The 20,701-nt window shown below is 40.6% G+C and overlaps 2 protein-coding genes across 6 annotated transcripts in view; one reads left to right on the top strand and one right to left on the bottom strand.

Moving 5' to 3' along the window:
• LOC149267940 (uncharacterized) overlaps nt 1-20,701 on the top strand; it is a 293,596-nt gene that overhangs the window by 180,305 nt on the left and 92,590 nt on the right. The window contains exons 3-4 of one of the 4 annotated variants that reach the window (XR_016270853.1): nt 13,263-13,792; nt 13,917-14,510. The gene's annotated coding sequence lies outside the window, so the exon portion shown is untranslated. Of the gene's footprint in view, nt 1-12,437; nt 13,177-13,262; nt 13,793-13,916; nt 14,511-20,701 lie in introns of those variants that run through there. The other 3 variants (XM_089473162.1, XM_089473161.1, XM_089473160.1) reach the window with 3 other exon arrangements.
• vnd (ventral nervous system defective) overlaps nt 1-20,701 on the bottom strand; it is a 29,308-nt gene that overhangs the window by 6,099 nt on the left and 2,508 nt on the right. Inside the window, exons 1-2 of one of the 2 annotated variants that reach the window (XM_018016704.2) lie at nt 3,390-4,752; nt 589-1,265 (exon numbers count right to left, since the gene is read on the bottom strand). In XM_018016704.2, coding sequence (XP_017872193.2) covers nt 589-1,265; nt 3,390-3,904 — 1,192 coding nt within the window. In that variant the 5' untranslated portion in view covers nt 3,905-4,752. Of the gene's footprint in view, nt 1-588; nt 1,266-3,389; nt 4,753-20,701 lie in introns of those variants that run through there. The other variant, XM_089473157.1, reaches the window with a different exon arrangement.

Here is a 20,701-nt window from a genome sequence, read left to right as displayed (position 1 = left end):
TAATAAAGGCCAACTATATTCTATTGAAGTATATTTATTAAATTTTAAGACGAAATTTAACCTATTGAAATTAAATAAAACTATTGTGCAACAGAATATAGTTGATCTTTTATATATTTAGATTTATACGAAAGTTCATATGCCTTTTAATGCTGAATAAAAGTCTTTGCAGCTGTAAATCTATGTTATACGGCCGAATCATATGGGAGTGCTTTAAATGGGGCTGTTCGACTAGGAAAATAAAATAATAGAAGTAATGGATGTCAGCACTCGATATATCCGATAAGAGACTCTAAATACTACTTTCCGTATATTTTGCTATATATACTAACTTAATCGAAATACTACTATATATCAGATCAAGTCTGCTTCTATCCCTCACAAGATTTTTTACAGAATTCATTAGCTGACATTTTCAGTGAGCTCAACGAAATAAGAGAGAGAGAGAGAGAGAGAGAGAAATTTCAAAAATATCTTTTATAATATGATATAAAATATATAACTAGACTAGACGCCAATACTCAAAGTAAATGTCTGCATTTAATCCTAGTCTAAAATATATTCTATTTGGATGGTGTAAGGACTTACCATATAGTTCGTTCTCCTTGATCCACGCACTGCGGCCCGAGTGGGTGAGCATTGTCTGGGCCATGTGGTGGTACGAGGACATCTCGTCGAAGCTGCTGGCGAAGTTCTTTGGCAGATACTGGCCGGCGGCCAGCAGATGGGCAGCGGCCTGGGCGGAGGCGGCGTTGGCGTGGGCGCCCATGTGGGGCATGGGCGGCTGGGCGCCGCCCGCGCTCTGGTGGTGCGACAAGGGCAGCGGGGCGACTGGATGATGCGGCTGATGGTGCAGATGCGGATGGTGGAGCTGCTGCTGCTGTTGGTGGTGCTGGAGGTGCTGGTGCTGCTGCTGCTGCTGTTGCTGTTGGAGGTGGTGCTGGGCCGAGTGATCCGTGGTCTGGTGATCGCCGTGCGCTGCGGGCGTCACATGCTCATCCGGGTTGCTGGGCGGCGCCGGTGGCAGCGCTGAGTTGGGCGTGGGCGACAGAGCCGTGGGCGTCGGATGGCCATGCCCATTGCTCGGCTCAGCGCCCAGTTCGCCGCTGTGGGTGCTATGACTGTGACTGTGGCTGTGGGTGCTGTGGTGCGCGGCCGCTGCCGCCGCTGCTGCGGCACTCTTCAGCTCAGAGCCATCCAGATTGAGTATGTCGGATATATGAAAGCCGGAGCGCTGCGACGACGGCACCTTGGCATCGAAGAGGCTGCAAAGGAGAGAACAAGAGCAATACAGTTTCGATTGTCGATTCAACACTTGCCGCCACATCCACATCCGACATCCGGTGTCTTTCACTGCTCATGAATGAACGGACAGGAAGATAAACACAATGGCCAACAAATTGGTCGGGTCACAGTTCGTCACACTACCTAGGGATCTACCTGTGCGCTCGGCCTCTACCTGCCGCACACTGACTTCAGCCAGGGCCAGGGCCAGGGCCAGGGCGAGCGAAATTGCACTGAGCTGCGACTCGTCGCTCAAATTTTCACACTTGCTGGGAATTAACTTTGATTAAGTGCAGCCAAATCGCTGGATTATTGACACCTAGCACCGAGCGAGTCTAGGCTCGCACTCGGACTTGGATCGGCCGCAGGCCCAGTTTTCAGTCAGCGTCTTAGTTCGAGGCTAAGCCAGGGCTAATGCAAATTTGATTTTCCACTAATACCATCAACAATTAAACGCAAATCCTCTGCCGCTGCTGCTGCTACCTGGCATCGGGTTCACCTGAACCTCAACCTGCCGGCCAGGCCAGCCCGGCTGGGCTAACTATTTGCCGGCCACATGTTGGCGCAAGTAAAAAGCGCTCTCGCTTCCGGTTTTTCCACAGCCGAATTTTCCCAAATGTGCGCGCGAAATTCCCACGCGCTCAGGTCCATCAGGACCATCATCAGCGGGGCATTCCCCGCATGTCGGAGCGGAATTCCCTTCGGCAGTCGTCCCAACCTTCGGCCAGACAGTGTGACGCCGCTGCCGTCGTCATCGTCATCGTCATTTGCCGCGTTGTCTGTTGCACACATGTTGCCCGGTTGGGGTTTCCCTGCAACTCACCTATGGGAATTTCTAAGCCAGCCCGAACAGGCCAAGCACTTGAGCAGCGCTCGGCCCTGGGCCTTGAGCACAGTTGAGCATGCACCAGCCCAGCAAATCTGCGGATCGGCTCGGGGGGAATTACGTGGTCAGCGCGAAGCGGTTCGCTTCAGGATTTGGGTAATTTGCTAGCCAGCGGGCAAGTGCCCTAACCCACAGATTTGCTCAATGTTTGGCAGTTAGTGACTTGATTGGATTGCCGGCAAAGCTCGTTACGGCCGAGCGGGATTAGTGTGGGCGCAGCTCATTAGCCGAACAGGGGGCATAAAATAACACAGACAGGAGCTATAGACTATGGGACTGTAAGGAATCTAGAATATCAGAAATATATTCAAATTACTTAATCTCAATTGCGATTCGCTTGAAGCCAAGTCTTGGTCTTAGGTTTTAGCTGTCACTGCACGCAATTGAAGAGATCGTTCAATGGATTGTTCAATCGATCGTTATATGATTGTTCAATAGATCGTTCAATTGATTGTTCAATTGATTGTTCAATGGGTTGTTTAATAGATTGTTTAATTGATCGTTCAGTAGATCATTCAATGGATTGCTCAATCGATCCTACTATAATGAGTTGATATTTAGTCTAGATGCGAATTATGCGAATAAATGGAGGCTTGATATGCAAATGGAGGTGGATGTATATATAGAGAGTGACGGAATATGTAGATATCTTAGAGGAGCTAAGAGTTTTACTGGTTCTCTGCCCAAATAACTTTATATAGGGTTGACCTTAAGGCTTAAGTAGAGCTTAAAGTTAACCAAAGTAATAAGTTATTACGAGTTGACCAAAAACAGTTAAGTAGAGTAAAGTAGATCCCATATACCATAGATGCTCGGCTCAACACCTTCAATTCAGCAACTCAAACGCGCAAAGCTCTGATTGAAAGATTCATAAAACTAAGATCAACAACAATCAAGCAGATCCAAGTAGATGTAGGCTTAAAAGTCCCTTTTAGTCAACTGATCAAACTCCTCAATTCAGCAACTACCAAGAGCAAAGCTCAGAGTAAAAGAGATAGCAATAGAGAAGGAAGAGAAAGAAGAAATCTTGAATCTTGACTTGACTCAAATATTCTCAAGTGAATTCCATACCCAACGCATGCTTAAAAGTCCAATAGTGAAGTGATCGAGCTTTCATGAAAAGCTCAGCGCGAAAGAGGCAGCAATAGAAGGAGAAGAATAAAGAGAAAGAGAGAGTGCTAGTCAAGCAAGATCTCTTCCGTTCGTCAGTTCGGCTTACCCAGGCAAAGCGTTGCGCAGCGCCGCCGGATAGAAGGCAGCGGGCAGCAGGGCGTGGCTCCAGGGCGGCAGGAGAATAGGCGACCAGGGCAGGAAGGGCGCAGCGGCAGCCGCTGCCACCGCCGCCGACGAGGGCACCATCAGGCTGCTCATGCTGTGCAGCCCGGGGAAGCCGCTGAAGGCCGCCGCGCCCGTTGGAATGCGCAAGTGCTCGGCGGCCGTCAGAGTGGCGCCGCCCGTTGGCGTCGTCGTCGTGGGCACCGTGGTGCTGGCGGTGCTGCTGATGATCTTCGCCGCCCGCTCCAGCGAGGGCGTCGACGTGCGCAGCGGCCGCTTGGGCGTTGTGGGCGTGCCGGGGCTAACGGTCGCCGCGCTCTGCGGCGAGGCGGGCAGGCTGCCGGCGCTGCCCAGGCCGCTGCTGTTGCCGCTGCTGTTGGTCGTCTCCGCGGTGCGCTCCTTGTGCTGCTTGGCGGGCGTCCGCTCCACGTTGGCCGGCTGGCTGTGCGACGTGGTCATGTCGGTGGCCGTTGTGGGCGTCGTTGGGCGCGCCGGCGGCGCGGGGGGCGCGGCCGTTGGCGGCGTTGCGTTGCCCGATTTGCGCCGCTGCTGCGCCGGCGGCGGCGTCGGCGACGGCGTACCTTTGCGTTTCTCCGCCACTTTGCGGCCGTACAAATTCACAAGTGTCACACGTGCAAAAAAAAAATGAAAACGAAATGCGTAGATAAATCCCCAAGGGATTGTCTAGTACAGCCAAACACAATTTCAACACTTGGCCAGAGCTTTGCGAGCACCGCACGTTATCATAATAAGTGGCAAGGCGGATTCACTGCGATTTCGATGTCGATTTCGATTTCGATTCCGGTTTCGATCTCGATTCGAATTTCGATTTAGTTTGCATTTGCATGAAACATTTAGAGTTTTGATTTTGGCTTTGATTAGATGCGATTTCGGTTTGAGATTCAGCTCGAGCTGCGTAGTCAGACTGATTTCGATCTTGTTGTCGACTCGAGTTCGGTTTGCGTTGTCAGCCGCACTCTAAACATTCCAAACTGAAGTGTCATCAACAACTAACGAGACATCAAGAACTCGACACGAGTCCAAGCAGCCAACGGCGCAAAAGTACCAAAAACTACACACACACACACATATAGTCAGTGAGACAGACACGAACACACACACACGTACGTACGTATGCTTTGTATATGGTGCATCCATCCACCATTGGGTATATAGCCTCACACACACACACACTCGCACACACTCGCACACATAGAGAGTCTCTCTTCTGGCTGTTGTTTAGTCGCGGCGCGTTCGTCGCATTTTTACTAAGTGGCTTCTCATGTCCTTTTCAACAAGGATACTACGTCGGCAGCAGCGGCAGCGGCAGCAGCAGCAGCAGCAGCAGCAGAAGCAGCGGCAGCAGCAACTATGTGAGTGGCTCATTCAACCACCAGCAATAGAGGCGGCGGCAGCAGCAACAACAACCACCACCATTTGTTGTTGAGCGCGCATCCTTGCGCCAAACAAGGCCAGCCTATACGTGTGTAGGGCTGCCATCTCACTCGCACTCGCTCGCAACAGCCAGCCGACGACGACGAGTGCCCACTTGAGCCGCCTCTCTATGCCCTCGCTGTCCATGTGCATGTGTGTGTGTGTGTGTGTGTAGAGAGCTGCCATTGTGCCGTTCGAGTATCGGCCCTTTAGACAGAGGCAGAGACTGAGCCTGAGGCTGAGGCAGCCAGCCAGTCAGACAGCTCGCCGCATCCCAGCGCACTCTGACGCCCCGCTCTGGACCTCTTTCATTCATGAGCTTGGCAGACTGACGAGCTGACGAACTGACCGACTGACGGACTGATTGGCTCACTGGCTGGCGACTTTTCGCCCTGTCCAGCACTTGATGTTGTCAACAATTGCCGTGTCATTATATTGTATTTATCATTATCGCCGTTCCTCCAGCCGACCAGCTGACCAGCTCCTAGCCCAGCCGGCCAACTACTTGTGTATGCGTGCCTGCGTCTATGGGACATCATTGTCTCGGAGTTGAGCGGAGATGCCTTCGTACGCTCTTACTCTTGCCACAACTGGCATCTGATTAAGGCACTGCCAGCAGCTCATCAACTGACGCCATGCAGGGAGCTCGCTCCACAATCAGAAACTAACTTTAAATTATGCTGAATATTGCTGGAGAGCTGATTAAAATCGAAGCGGGTCGAGAGTGAAGATAGAAATGTGGATAATCGGTTATATATGTATGTAGTACTTAGTATAGTATAGTATATTTTATAAATATACATATGATATATAATAAATGTCGACGTATATGAGTTGTTTATCCTCAGAACTGCGAATACCTTTGGGTACTTCATTTTGCTTTGGCATATGATATGAAGGATATAGAATCTAGTAGAGTTAAACTAAGATTCGTAGAATGAGGGAAGCTCAATGTTATATAAAATCTGATATTTCAACTATGCAAATAATAAATCAATATATTAAATATCTAATATTATTATTAAAGACTAAAAGAAAAAACACATATTTTGAAGCTACCCAAATCTCTCTAACTGCTGTTGCTCGATAATCCTTGATAATCCTTAGAAATATCTAAGCAACAATCATATACAAAAATCTAAATAAATTATAGATACATATATCGAGCGCAGTTAATTATTTATTATAATAGCAAAACTATATCTAATTTGAATATAAGGAATCAAGTTTAAGGTCAAGCCGATTCATTGATTACTACAACAAAACACCAATCTGGCAAACTAGATTTCTGAAAATAAATTCAACTCGATTATCAGTTTCATTTAATTGTGATTGATTCGTCGCAATCTAATCCTCTACTCTATTTTTTTTATTTTGCGTCTAGTGTTGATTTTGAAATGTTAAATTATGTATATGAAAGGACTGTAATTAATAAATATAAAATTTTATATATTGTATTGTGTATGCTACTTTTTTTTAAGTTAGAAGTATTTAAATACTGAAGAAGAATTTTTGAAATTTATTTGAATATATAAAAATACAAAAACAGAATTTCAACATCAATAAAATTAGATATTTGAGGAAAACTTGCCAATTATTGAAATAATAATGAATAAAAAAAAAAAAAAAAAAAAAAAATTAAACTTGCCAATTATAAAAAAAAAAAATCAATTTGGTCTCCTTTTTGACTTTAGGAAAAGTTGGTCTAGTTATAATTCAGAATAAGTTTATTTAGCAAAAATAGAATAGAATAGTTAGTAAAAATAGAACTTAAGACACGGACATTCCATGCTCGAAATATATGAAAAGTGTTGGTACAATAATATCAACAGTACACTAGAATTGTATTTATAAGTGCACGATAGGCATATAAGCATAAATTAAAAATTTTGAGACTCTAGCAATAAAGGTGTAGCAGCTATAATTTCATAACTGGTTTTCGATAAGGTTTTTTTTATCGATAAAAAAGATCGGGATGAGTTATCGATTTTTAATGATAAACTTACGGACATTTAAAAAAAATGAAGTCTCTAGCTCTTATATCTTCTGAAATCGACGCGTTCATACATACGGACAGACGGACGGACGGACGGACAGACAGACGGACAGGGCCAAATCGACTCAGCTCGTCGCCCTGATCAAGAATATATATACTTTGTGGGGTCTGCCACGCCTCCTTCTGCCTGTTACATACATTTCAACAAAACCATTATACCCTGATTTCCCATTTTCAATGGGTTCAGGATATAAAAATAAAATAAATAAAATATGAATTATTAAACTAAACTTTAAGAATTTGATTAAAATATCTTCAACTAAAATGGTTTCTCTTACAAATATATCTTGCATAATAATATATAATAAATTTTCAGTTGGAGATTCCGAGTGAAATTTCATTTATCTCCTTTGATTATTACTTCGGTTATTATTATGTGATTATATACCATTTTATATTATATAAGATTATGCACATATGAGGACTCATTGAACCGATTGTTGTTCCATGTAATCGTGACGACTTGCCAGGCACTTGAGCAAAGAGTCGGCACATTTGATTCGATGCGATACGATTTCATAAGTAAAGCCATGATTAGATTCAGATTCGGTATATATATATATATATATACATGTATGTGTATATGTGCATATAAATAGCATGCATGTGTGCTATAGCCTGTACATATGTGGAGCTGTCGCTTGTCTAACTTTATGGAGCACACCCAATTCTGTGTGCGTGTGAGTGTGTGAGCATGTGTGTAGATGGGATGGGCCTCCCGTGGAGGGTCTGCTGAAAGGAACATCATCAAAACGGCCATTAGCTAACTTGAACAATGCCAAGAGGACGAGTGCAGGGCGAAAAGTTTTAGCAATTGAAAAAGGAACATGGCAGACATGGCGTGCCAGGGCACCCACTCTATATACGAGTATGTACGGCCCCTCCGCCGCCCCCTAGCTATGCAGGAGCGTCTCTTTACATAAGCAGATCGAAGCACATATGTATACGAGCATATGTATGTATGTGTGTGCATGAGGCCACTGTGGCATTCTATGGCCGTTCATGGCTCGGATTACAAATGAAAATGGGAAAACACGCGCACTCATCAACCTCAAAAAAAGCAAAAAGAAAACACGCACACACACACACACACACGCACACAGAAAGAGGCACTGGCAGGCCTGGGGAAATCACGTGTAGTGCCGTCGGCGTCGCTGCTGCTCTGCTTGCTCTGGTTCTGGCTCTGCTTCTTCTTCATCATCATCGTCGTCGTCGTTGCGCTGCAAAAGTGGGCGCGTCGCTGGCTCTGCCGCTGGCCAATCGCAGCGCGGCGCAAGCGAGATAGCTAGCGTGCATGGCGCACTTGCGCGCTGCTGCTGCTGGGAAATTTCCCAATTTACAGGATAACGTTGACAAGGGAAATTTTGTAGCAGCGGCAGAGGCAGTGGCAGCGACAGCAGCAGCAGCAGCAGCATGTATCGCACGCCCATTTTGTGTGCTGCCTCTTCTAAATACGAGTACATAGCGAGCGTGTTATGTGCGTATGTAAAGTGTGTGCGTGTGTGTGTGTGTGATGGCCATTGTTACGCGCTTAATGATGATGTTGCATTTAACAATAGCAGCAACAATAAATACAACAGCAACAACAACAAGCAGCAGAAGCCGAAGCAGGAAGCGAGCTAACCAAAGTAAAAGCCTTTCAACGCTGGCAGCGACGCGATGCTCGTTCTTATTGTTGTTGTTGTTGTTGCTATTATTTTTTATTATTGCTGTTGCTGTTGTTGCTGTTGCTGTTGCTGCTGTTGCTGCTGTAGTTTAGCTTCCGCAGGAAGTTTAAGTAGCCAGTCAGCGGCAGCAGCAACAACAACACGCGTGAGTTTCTCACATTGGCAAATACATATATCTCTGTATCTCTCTAGCTGCATTTGTATTAGTCACTGTGCATCTGTGTGTGTATGTGCGTGTGTGTGTGTGCGGCATTCAAATTACATACAAATTCAATTGAATTTCGCGCACAAAACTTGTTCTGTTTTTCCGGCAGTTGCAGCTCCGTTCGCTTCACTTCACCTATTTATATTTATTTATTTATTTTTATATATACATACATATATATGTATATGTACATATATATTTTTTCTGCTCTTCTGCTTATTTTTCTTTCTTTTTTTTTTTTTAGACACTTCAAAGTACTCTAACGGGTTTGTTGTTGTTACGCTTCTTGTTTATTGAAGTCGTTATTGTTGTTGTTACTGATGTTGTTTTGCTTGGCCCCTGCCTATTTGTATTATTGTTTAGGGTTAAGTAACTCGCCTCAATTGTTGTCTCTTTGTTTTCTTCTTCTTCTCAGTTTTATGTTGTTGTGTCAGAGCTTAGATTTTGTGTCTTTAAGTTTGGCAAAGGCGAATCCCTCAGCGCTTAATCCCACCAGCCATTCAACAATGGCAGATAATAAAAGTGGATTATCTGAATATTGTATACGATTCTCATGGAGCATATTTGGAACTGAATTCAGAATTCTTATTGATTACAAAATAATTATCATTCTATTACTTTTGTCTTATCTATAATGAAAGGTACGATAAACATTTCTATATCCATTACACATTTTTAATTTGATTTGTATTTATAATTTTTGCTATCTACCCAACACGTAATATCTATAAATATCAATCAAAATTGTAACGTCAAAGCTTAAAATATTATGAAATATATACTAAGTACAACAATGATAAAAATAATATAAATATTAAATAATTCTTACGTTCATAAGTCATAAGTATAATTATCTACTGTAATTAAATTTATTCAAATTCATGTTATTCAAAGTTGTTATTTTATATATATATATATATATATATATATATATTTTTTTTTTTTTGCTTCACATATAATATTTTATTTAAGTAAAAATCGGTATATAATTATTTGAGCTCAAAATATTCTTGTCTTTCAAGTCATTTCAAATTTAACATATTTTACCTGCAAACAAAATTTGTATAAAATATTCAGATAATTTTAAAAATTAAAAAAAAAAAAAAAATTATGGTAAACGTTATTTTAAATACATATTTATGGACATTATAAATATTTTTATAATTTATATATTTGTTAATATAATATTAATTAAATAATTTCTTCAATTCATTTTATAGATTTATAGATGAAAATATTTATATATGTCAAGTCATTCTTAATAGATTGTTAAATGAATATATAAATAGCCTCATGTATTACTACAAATGTATTCATAGCTATTCATTGTAAATCAATGAAATCGATTCCCTTAGATTATTATAATTTTTTTTTAATAATTGCTAATAATAGAGAGATTTGCTAGTTTGAGGATTTCTTTCTATACATTTGGCAGCTCATTTGGTAGATCTATCAAAATTTCAATCAAGCAGTCACTCGCCGATAGTTGTACATAAACTCTATTTCATATATAATGAAAGCACTCAGAGGCAGTTGTAATACTTCTAAATTGTTGTCCACTTCCGTTCATAAATTGCTGCTAAGAGCCGTGCTCATATATTCCTTTAGCATATTGTAGATTAGAGCTCTTATCGTCAGTGCGAGTCTTCGGAGGAAATTGCATGTTCTTCTCACAAGTACATACTCTAGCAATCTAGATCTAATTAACAGTACTTTGATTTGCTACTGCTCTAGCCTCATTCAAGATTCATGGCCGGTCTCTGAATGAATATGCTAGCCAGACGCTTTCAGTTGCAATTGAGGTGATATATATGTATGTGTATGTGTATGTGTATGTACATATATATCTCTCGAATTGATTCGCAGCTGTTCCATGGACAGAGGGAACAGAACTCCAACTGAAGTGTGACAATGCGTAGGCCACTTAAACGAGCCGTAGCCGGCAGATACAATTAACAACAATGCTGACTGCTAATGTTGCTGTTGCTAATGCTGTTGCTGTTGCTGTTGCTGCTGGGGATTGCAAGCTATACAAATGCAATAAAATATGTTGAATGTCAGGCAAAAACCGCGCGACAGTTTGTCGGATTTCAGAATTGGGATTTCGGCTTTTAGGGGCGGGCGGTCTAACAACCCCAATTAAACGCTTCGTTGCCAGCGACTGCTGTATTGAGCGTAAAAAATCAGACACGCACACACACACACACACACACACAGAGATACTCTGGGCAGAGGGGGATTTGTTGTAGAAGAGTTTTGTTTTTGGCAAAAGGTGTTTGCTTAGCTGCAGGCTTGTTAACTGCAGCCATGGCCGAGAGTGTCATGCCCTGCACACCTTTACACACACACACACACACACACACGCGCGCGCACTCACACACACTCGAAGCTGAGCGCAGCCATTCATTCAATGCTCGTTTATAGCAGCAGCAGCAACAGCAGCCCGTCGCATCCATTGTCATCCATTTTAATTTACCTTCCGGTTTTCCTTTCGTTTCATTCTGTCTGCGCTCGCCTCCTGCTCTCTCCCTCTCCCTCACTCTCACTCTTAGGCTACCTCTCGCTCAGCAGCTCGTGTTGTCAATTGACGGCCATGACAATTTGGGTTCAGATTCGTTGCGCGGAAGTGATTTACCCAAAAACTGACTTTGTTCCAAAGGAGTTTCCAATGGGCGGAAGCAGCTCATTCAGCGCTCGCTCACCTTTTGCGCAATATAGCATCGCATAGAGCATTTGTTATTGATTGATCTTGGGTTTGTTTAACAAGCCCCTGGGGTCTCTTTTGGTCAGCTCGGCTGGCGTGATCAATGTAATGCACAGACCGCCCCCTCCCTCCTCTCTCCCTTCGTTGTTTGCCAATTCCGTGTCGAGCTCACCTCCAGCTGGAGGCTGGACTCCGATAGCCTCGCTCAACTCTCAAAACTCGATAAGCGGAAATGTCGCTAGCAGACACAAAAGTCTTGGCAGCTCGTGTTAGATAAACACCAGTGGCACTACCAAGCATTTGGAACGGCACACCTGTAAAACGTATAAACGTATAAAACGTATACATCCAGGTGATGCTCATTGTGCCCCATGGGTATAGAAAGTGATATTTGATTTGTTGACTTGACTAAATGCATCATAATATCATGAAATCATCATATTATGATTTTCAATTGGGGTCTCTGATCATTCAGCGAGTAGAAATTGGATTATTAGAGAGCTTAGTCTTAGAATGAGCCTTGAGCTACATATATTATGAATCTATGTGGGTTATGGAGTGTAGATTGCACATCTTCTGAAAGTCCAGCTATAATGAAGTTAAATACTTCATATGTAACAAATAGAATTTTGATATGGCTTATAAAATTTAAAAAAATTTTAATATGAAAACTATATTTAAATTTTCTTTATACATATATACATATATCTAGCAGATATAGAAGATTTTAAAATAGATTTAACTATGAGTTCTGGGACCATCAACGAGCATTGCTCGAGGTTCTGACATATAAGAGGAAGATCTGCACTGCTCAAACGTGATCATGTTCGACGTCTTGACATTGGTGAAGGCATAAACACCTCAATGCTCTAGCGCACGCTTGAACATGTATTAGGCAGTTGGTTGCATTCGACTCCAACATTCAACATGTTCTACTGTCCAGCTTTTGCAATATTTAAACAAATCTATATATATAAAAGAAAGTTGTGTAAAAGTGAAGACTGCTTATAACTTGATTTGGGCTGAACCAATTTTCATGGTTTTTGATTTGTTGGATTTGTCTCCGCAACGAGTTTAGTATAGGGTCTTAAAAATACTGAAAAAATTTGCCGAATACTTGAAAAACGCGGTTTTTTCCCCAAATGTTCAAATTTTTTTTATACCCAGTAGGCTTGGTAACAGTGACAGTTTTGACAATAGTGTAGAAGTAAATAAACAAATGTAGTCAGTCAGTCTACGGTCTCCTGAACTCGAGCAGACCTAACTATTCAAAAAAAAAAAAAAAAAAAAAAAAAAAAAAAAAAAAAAAAAAAATTCAAATCAAAAGGAAAAATATTTCAAATCAAAAATCTGCAAAAAATCAAAAGATTAAAACCTGACTGTTCAAAAAATAAATAAAAAATTAAAAATTCGAAATTAAAAAAAAAAAAGGTAATTATTAAAAAGTGTATTTTTGGCTTTTTATATTTTCGGACTTTTAAACTTTATAAATATTTCAAATCAAAAATATGCAAAAATTAAAAAAAAAATCAAAAGATTAAAACCTAACAATCAAAAATAAATAAAAAATTAAAAATTCAAAATTCGAAATTAAAAAAAAAAAAGTTAATTATTAAAAATTGTATTTTTGGACTTTTACAAAAGCTAAATATCTCGAAAGTTCAGGTATTTGTTTGTCTCAAACATAAATTTGTGTAAATTATTTATATTTATATTTCTCGATTGTTTTATATGGTTTTGTGCGAGGGCAGTATTACTATTAATAAAAATGCCGCGTCCTAGAAGATCTAATCTTTCCCGGCGGACCCATAATGCAATTAGGCAACGGAATAGCGCGAGTCAATTATCTGACGAAGAGCGAGAAATCGCCCGAGAAAGGCTCCGCGTTAGTACCCAGGGAAGAAGGGCCTTAATTCGTGCTTCTCAAAGAGAGGCAGCCCGTGAAATGGCAATAAGAAATGGTTCAAGGATTGATTTGAATCGAGCAGCGTTTCGATATGATTGCACCATTGATTACAGCTTGAATCGTTTAGTTTGCATTGGTCCAATGGACGTTGTTTGCTAGCATTGTGGCGCATTGAAGTTTGCTGGTGAAACGCCCGGTTTGTGCTGCCTTAGTGGTAAAGTGACATTGCCATTAGCGGTCACCATAGCCATTGCGTTCCCTGCTTTATGGCGAAACACTAGAATCACGACATTTTCTAGCGAACACTCAAAAATACAATGCCTGTTTCCAAATGACATAATTTGGGGCGGAAAATATTGGAGACGGATATTTAAGGTAATTTACGTTAAAAATTTTATTTTCTATGACTGCCAAAAAAAAATTTTGAATAATGTAGTTTGTTAGATTTCTGTAAATAGTGTTTGTAAATATAACTATAACTATGGCTTTGAATTTAAAGATTCAAGGCCAGATTTGCCATCGCATTGGATCATTGCAACCTATTGAAGATGCACAGCAAAAATTCTTGCAAATATACTTCATGGGCAATATGGAAGAACAACTTGACCGGCGTCAAGAAATGAACACAGCTATGAAAAGAGCAATTCTCCATGATTTGCATGCTTAGAAATTTAAACCAACCAAAACTGTGCAATGGAACGCGTTTGGTGATAAGAAAACTGATGAGCAATGTGATTCACGCGTTGATACTCAAAGGAAAATTTAAAGATGAGGAAGTTCTTATTCCTAGGATTCCGATGAGCTCAACAGATATGCCCTTTGAATTTAAACGAATTCAATTCCCGCTTCGTCTTGCCTTCGCCATGACGATCAACAAGTCACAGGGCCAATCTTTGACTATTTGTGGCCTCAATCTAGAAAATGCGTGTTTTTCTCATGGTCAATTGTACGTGGCATGCTCACGTGTTGGCAAACGATCCGCATTATTTGTTCTTGCACCCGACCAAAAAACGAAGAATGTCGTTTACAACAAGGTGCTTGAATGAAAATCCGATTAATAAATTTATCAGTGTATCCCAGCCTGAACAACATAGCTTTCAACAATTTTTTACCTAGAAATAATATAGAGGGCAATGCAACGTTTGCCGGGCCAGCTAGTTTATATATATTTAATAGTTTATTCCAAAGAGCCTCTAGTTCCAAAAATACTTAATTTATTTAAGCTCGACTTAAACATTAATATAATAAAAACTATGCATATTCCATTTGATATCTACTTTACATGTAACACATCATATTTCCGCATATTCAAAGGCAAATTGCTGTTAATTGAGTAGATTCAGAGTCAAACAAACTGAGAATTTGTACCCAGTTAACTGTGAGCAATCTCTTTGGCTGTTTGTTTGCTTAGCTCTTTGGCAAACGGCATAAATCAGCTTAGGATACTTTCACACAATTGTCATTGGCGTTTGTAATCGAAATTCCATGCGAGATGCAAAGCGATTTGATGCGTGCAGCTTACAAAATTTAGATAAATTACTTCCTACTTTCGAGTCTCCCTCGGCCCATTCGAACTGAGCGGGGATGGCGGCTAATGCCATTTCATGGCCTTTATTGAGAGGACATCGACGCTGAATAGGAAGAAGAATCGGAATCAAAGTCTAAGTCGAGGCTCGAGGCTCGATGCTCGAGGCAGCGGATGTTGAGCGCTCTCCAGGCGAGTGGCTCGACGTTGACTTTGAGTCAATGGATCGCTAAACGATTGAAGGCAGGCCAGCCTCAGACAAAAGGCGACACAGCCTCATTGACTAATAAAAAAGTGTCTATGTGTGTGTGTCTACAGCTGCTACAGAGACCTGGGCTATGAGCATCTAATTGTGAGTGCCACAGCCATAAAGCAAACCCGAACTTGACAAATGGGTTTGCGCCGTGTGTCCCACTGTGCCAGAGCCAGTGTGTTAGCCAGTCGAACAGTCGGCCAGTTAGCCAGTTAGCCAGTTAGTCAGTTAGTCAGTCAGTCAGTCAGCTAGGCACAGTTTGTCAGTCATGCAGTCCTGCTGAACTTCCTATGCGCACTTCCTACTTCCTTCTGCACAGCTTGACGCATTCGCCAGATACACAATTTGCAATTTATTTCAAATGCCAAACAATTTCAATTGCAATATTTTTATGAATGGCACAGCGGCACACACAGAGACACAGAGAGAGATAGAGAGGGACAAAGAGAGACAGAGTTAGAGAGAGAGGGAGGGAGTAGGACAATCGCCTTTACACACACCTTGCCCAGTTTTGTGGTATTGTCTTTTGGGCCCTGCATCCGTATCTCTGCCTCTCTTCGCATGTCCTTTGTCCCTTTAATTGCTGCGTTTTGTCAGCTTTGATTTGTGAATGAAGGCGGCATTCCGCTGAAACTCATTAAAGCCAACTTCAGCTGCACGAAAAACCATTTCTGTTGGCCGCCGTCTGCGCCCACTCTCACTCCCACAGCCGATCCCTCGCCCACTCCCTCGCCAACTCCCACTCCTGCTCCCTCTCTCACACTGGCGTGTGGCAGCGCCTGTGACACTTCAGCCAATCACAGTCCTCATTACAGGCCAATCAAATCGAAAAACATCTATAATAAGAAAGAAAATAAAAACCAAATCCAGGACTGATAACTCTTCTGCTGTGGCTCTGACAAAGTCTGACGAAGATTGTATACAGTTGAAGTTGAAGGAGTTAGCTATATGATAAATTATATATACAGTCGACTCTCGATAGTTTGTACCCCGCTATATACAAAATCGCAATGAAACGAAAAAAAAATGCATTCTCGATAATTCTCGATAATTAGAATAGAATAAAAGTAGAATAAAATCGGATCCACTTGCCGTTTCGAATTATCGGGACTCGACTGTAATACTGTATATCATATTCTCGTAATGACATATAGACTTGATATTCAATGAAATAAGGTAGTTTATATATAACTCTGTCGCTTCTCTATATGAACGAACGTCTTTAGGCTCGACTGTCTGTGCTCTATCCTGTAATGCTTGACTGAAGAATCTGTCAATCTTAGGTTAAATTTCATTAAAAGTAGCTATTATATAGCATGGACATTTAGTCTTATATATGGCTGATGTACAATAAAGAAATCTCAAAATATATTATGCAGTAATAGTCCTTCCAGGACTCCTTTTACCTACAAAGGATAGTGCTTAAGCTTTACAGTAGTATGCAGATATATATAGACATTCGTTTCAATCTATCTCGGCTGGCGTCTATATCTCTGGAAATTTCACTTCAAGGCTGTCTATAGCATGACTATATCATATAGCATAGTAAATATATCAATGTATGTATGAAATATTTCAATTATATCAACCATATATATCTATAGAAATATATAAAGTATTTATTTGATATTTATGTTCATTGAAAATGAAACAGCAATAGATCTGAGCAGCTACAAATGATATGAGATATCCACAGATTTTCCAATCGAATTTTGTGGCATGTTTCATACCAACAGCGAAATGCCCAAACAGAGTTTAGAGCAGAGCTTTGGCTCTAGAGAGCTGCAGTCATATATCCTGAATAGTAAATGCAAATTTCGTTGTATTATTTTCACATTCGCATGGCGCATGCGATTTGTGAACTGACGGACGGACTCACTGACTGATTGACTGACTGATTGAGAAACTGGCATTAAATGTCACAAAGTCACACGTGGCGTCGCGTCGCGTCACGTCGCGTTGCCCCGCTTCAACTCGAAAGCTGTGCAACATTTTGTATGAAATGTATCAATTTCTGTTTTCTGGCCCAAACTGTCGACCGTTTGGGCTCAACCTGCTCAACATGCAGCATTTTGTCTTTCGATCCATGACATGTGCCACGGCCCAACAGACAACGCCAACAACAACAATGACAACCAGCGCCGGCAAGTGGCTGCTTTGACAGCGTCGTTTTAGCCACGCAGATACAAAAAAAAAAAAAAAAAAACAAAAAGCCCAAAAAAAAAAAAGGAAAATAGTTCGCGGATGACAGTTTGGGCCATGAAGACTCTGGCTAAAGCCAAATGCCAACCAGAGTTGTCGAGTCTCTTCAAGCAATTATCAGCTGCCAAATGTTTCTTCGTTCGCCACGATTTCTCTCAGCTGCCCGACCAAGTCAACTCAACTTTGAGCCCAACTTGTGGCCTCTTGACAACTCTGCTAAATAATAAAATAAAATAAAAAATATATATATATATCAAGCAAAGCAGCGCGACTTAACGTTAATATTTGCGCCCAAAGAACAAAAAAAAAAAAAAAAAAAAAAGGAGAAAAGGACCGAAAAAATAAATAAAAATTATCGCGCGTAAGGGGCGTATTAAACGCATTCAAAACATGCAACAAAACACACTCGAATACCCTACAAAACAAAGCGATTTGGCAGGTGCTGGCTCAGGGCTCAGTTTGCATAGAAATTTCAATGTTGACTAAATGAGATTTATTAGATAACTAAACAGAACATATTTTCTTGAGCTAAAAGCACTAATAAAAATATGTAAAAAAAAAAAAAAAAAAAATTATATAAACAAAATTATAAAAGCAAAATAATAAAAATTTTACAATAAGTAATTTGACTAAGAAGTATAATATTTTATAAAGATAAACATTTCAATTAGGAGCGCAAGCAGCATATATATATATATATATATATATATATATATATATATATATATATATATATATATATATATATATATAATATTTTAATATATTTTATTTTAATTTTGTTTTTTAAATTATTTTATATTAAACTATTTTTATTCATTTGTTATTTGTATGTTTTCTCAAACCCCGAGTCTTATATATTAGTGTTAAAATATTTTCTAAATTTTTTATTGAAGCTTAAGAGTTGACATGCTTATGTAAAATATTTTCTTTTTTTTTTTTTAATTATTTTTAATCATTTTGCTTGAATGAAATATATGATTGTTGTTTACAATAATTTCATCGAAATCGCTTGCCCTGAAAATGTACTATTTTTACTTATTTTACCTCAGCTGTTATTTTTTTTATTTACTAATTTTATTTTATTATTCTTTTATGCAACTAAATTGATTTAATTTCAGGAATATGTTTTATCCTTTTTACTCTCAAATACTTTCTCTTTGTACTTATTCTAATCAAAAGCATATGTCAAATATAACTAAATAGCTTCACTTCTACGTAATTTAACCATAAGCTGCGTATAAATATGTATGTGTAAATATAAGTCCACTGCAAGTAGAGGGTATTTGAGGTGCCTGCAGGCCGATCGGACGATGTTAAGCGTTTAGCTGGCTGGCTCTATTCGTGTGTGCGCTTTGTTTACTTCCTGGCTCATCCGACGGGGACGACATCCACATCGACATCGCCGACGACGACGACGACGATGACGATGTCAGCATATGCACATATTCCCAGGCATTCGAAGTTTACGATTTTTGGAGTACGTTCAACTTGACTGATTGCGTTTCCGAATTGCGTTTAGCAACGCTTCTCTCGGCACAATGCTTCTTTTTTTTTTCTTTTTTGTTGTTGTTGTGTTATTAATAAAAAATAGTATCATCAAATAAAATTATGTTTTCGAACTTCATATTTCAGGGTGCCAGACAAGTGCATAGCGTGTCCTTTTCAACTCCTGAACAGTGAAGTGAAGTGAAGTGAAGTGAAGTGAGTGCGCGCCGACTGTTCAAAAGGGGACAAACTAAGGAGACCAACTGGTTACAGAGATATACGGATATACAGATACAGATATACTTATGTATATGCATAAATATAAATAAAGAATCGACTCAGATGTTTGACTGGTTTGAGGCAACTATTTACTTGCGATCTGTGCACATTCCTTCGCTTGTGTTTTCATTGTGCAAGAAACTTGAACAGCATTGAGGAGAAACATAAGCAAATATACAAATTAGTTCCATTTAGGCACAGGCGAGAGACAACAAACAAGATTTCTAATTAAAATTACAGCTGGATTTCAGCTCGAGAAACAACCTGTGCTCCATGAAATACACAAAAAAATACACAAAAAAAAAAAAAGAAAAAAAAAGAAAAGAAGAAAAAACGAATTGCAACCTGTGGCCCAAGGGAAAAACCCAGGCAGCGGCTCAGTTTTTGGCCAAAAACATCAATGAAAAATTAGCCGTGTGACAACAGAGCGAGCGAAACAACAAAATAAAATGGAAATAAAAATAGAATTTGCTTTTATTTGGCAAACAGTATTATCCGAGATTAGCCGAGGGTTCGATGCAACGATTATGGACAAACCCAATTAAAGTAAAATTTGTTAGAGAGCTAGAGAGAGTGAAAGAGTGAGAGAGAGAGAGAGAGAGAGAGAGAGAGAGAGAGAGAGAGAGAGAGACTCAAATGCACTCACTCTCACTCACTCTGTGTGCGTGTGTGATTTTCCAAACGATTTCACAAAACATGTGTTTTGGTTTTCAAAGTGCAGCCGTGAAAAACCCGGTCGCCCGTCGCCCTAAACGTAGCCGTAGCCGTAGCCGTAGCTGCTGCTGCTGCTGCTGTCCAAAAATGCAAAAGGTGACAAAGTGGAAATAATGCGCATTGTTGAGTGTGCCAAGCTGCGAGCTCTCTGGCTGAAGCGACACCTTTTGCCCTCGGCTTATCACACATGCCCGGCCAGTCAGTCAGCCAGTCAGCCAGTCAGCCAGCTAGCCAAGTCCACATCACAATGCCGTAACATTGGCTTAGGCCAAACACTCGCGCGCGTATGTGTGCGAAAATCAGGGGCTTAAGACGGGCTGATATGCGATCTGCATGTGTGCGTGTGTGTGTGTGCGTGTGCGATCAGCACAATTTCATTATGTTATGCCATTAAATGTTAATACATTTGTGGATTGATCCCTTTAAACTTGGTCTTGTGGCTGCTGCTTTCGGGCCGGGTCTGCACTCGCCTTTGAGCCTTGTTTTCGCTTCGCTTCTGTTTTCTTTACTGATTTAAAATCAAATTGTTTTTAATTGCCGCAACGATTTCCTGGAAATCTTTTGACACCTTACACTGTCGACGGCACCTGTCTCAACTGGAAAGCGAATACCTCTGCAGATGCCTATGATATATCTAGGGAAAAGCTGCCAATCTTTGAGTATCAGTTTAGATATTTGTTTATATAGGCTTGTACATTTCGAGATATTGTAAATAAATCACAGAGAATACCTAGAGGTCTCAATTTATACTTGTATAAATATTTGTAGACCATCAATATAAATATTTACAGACTGAAACCTTTTCTAGTAGCGAAAGCAAATC

This window comes from Drosophila arizonae, chromosome X, assembly GCF_054131065.1.
Source record: "Drosophila arizonae isolate 15081-1271.41 chromosome X, UAZ_ARI_1.0, whole genome shotgun sequence".
NCBI classification, from domain to species: Eukaryota; Metazoa; Arthropoda; class Insecta; order Diptera; family Drosophilidae; genus Drosophila; species Drosophila arizonae.
Note: the sequence above shows the minus strand (reverse complement) of the source record. Positions and strands in the feature narration are given on the sequence as shown.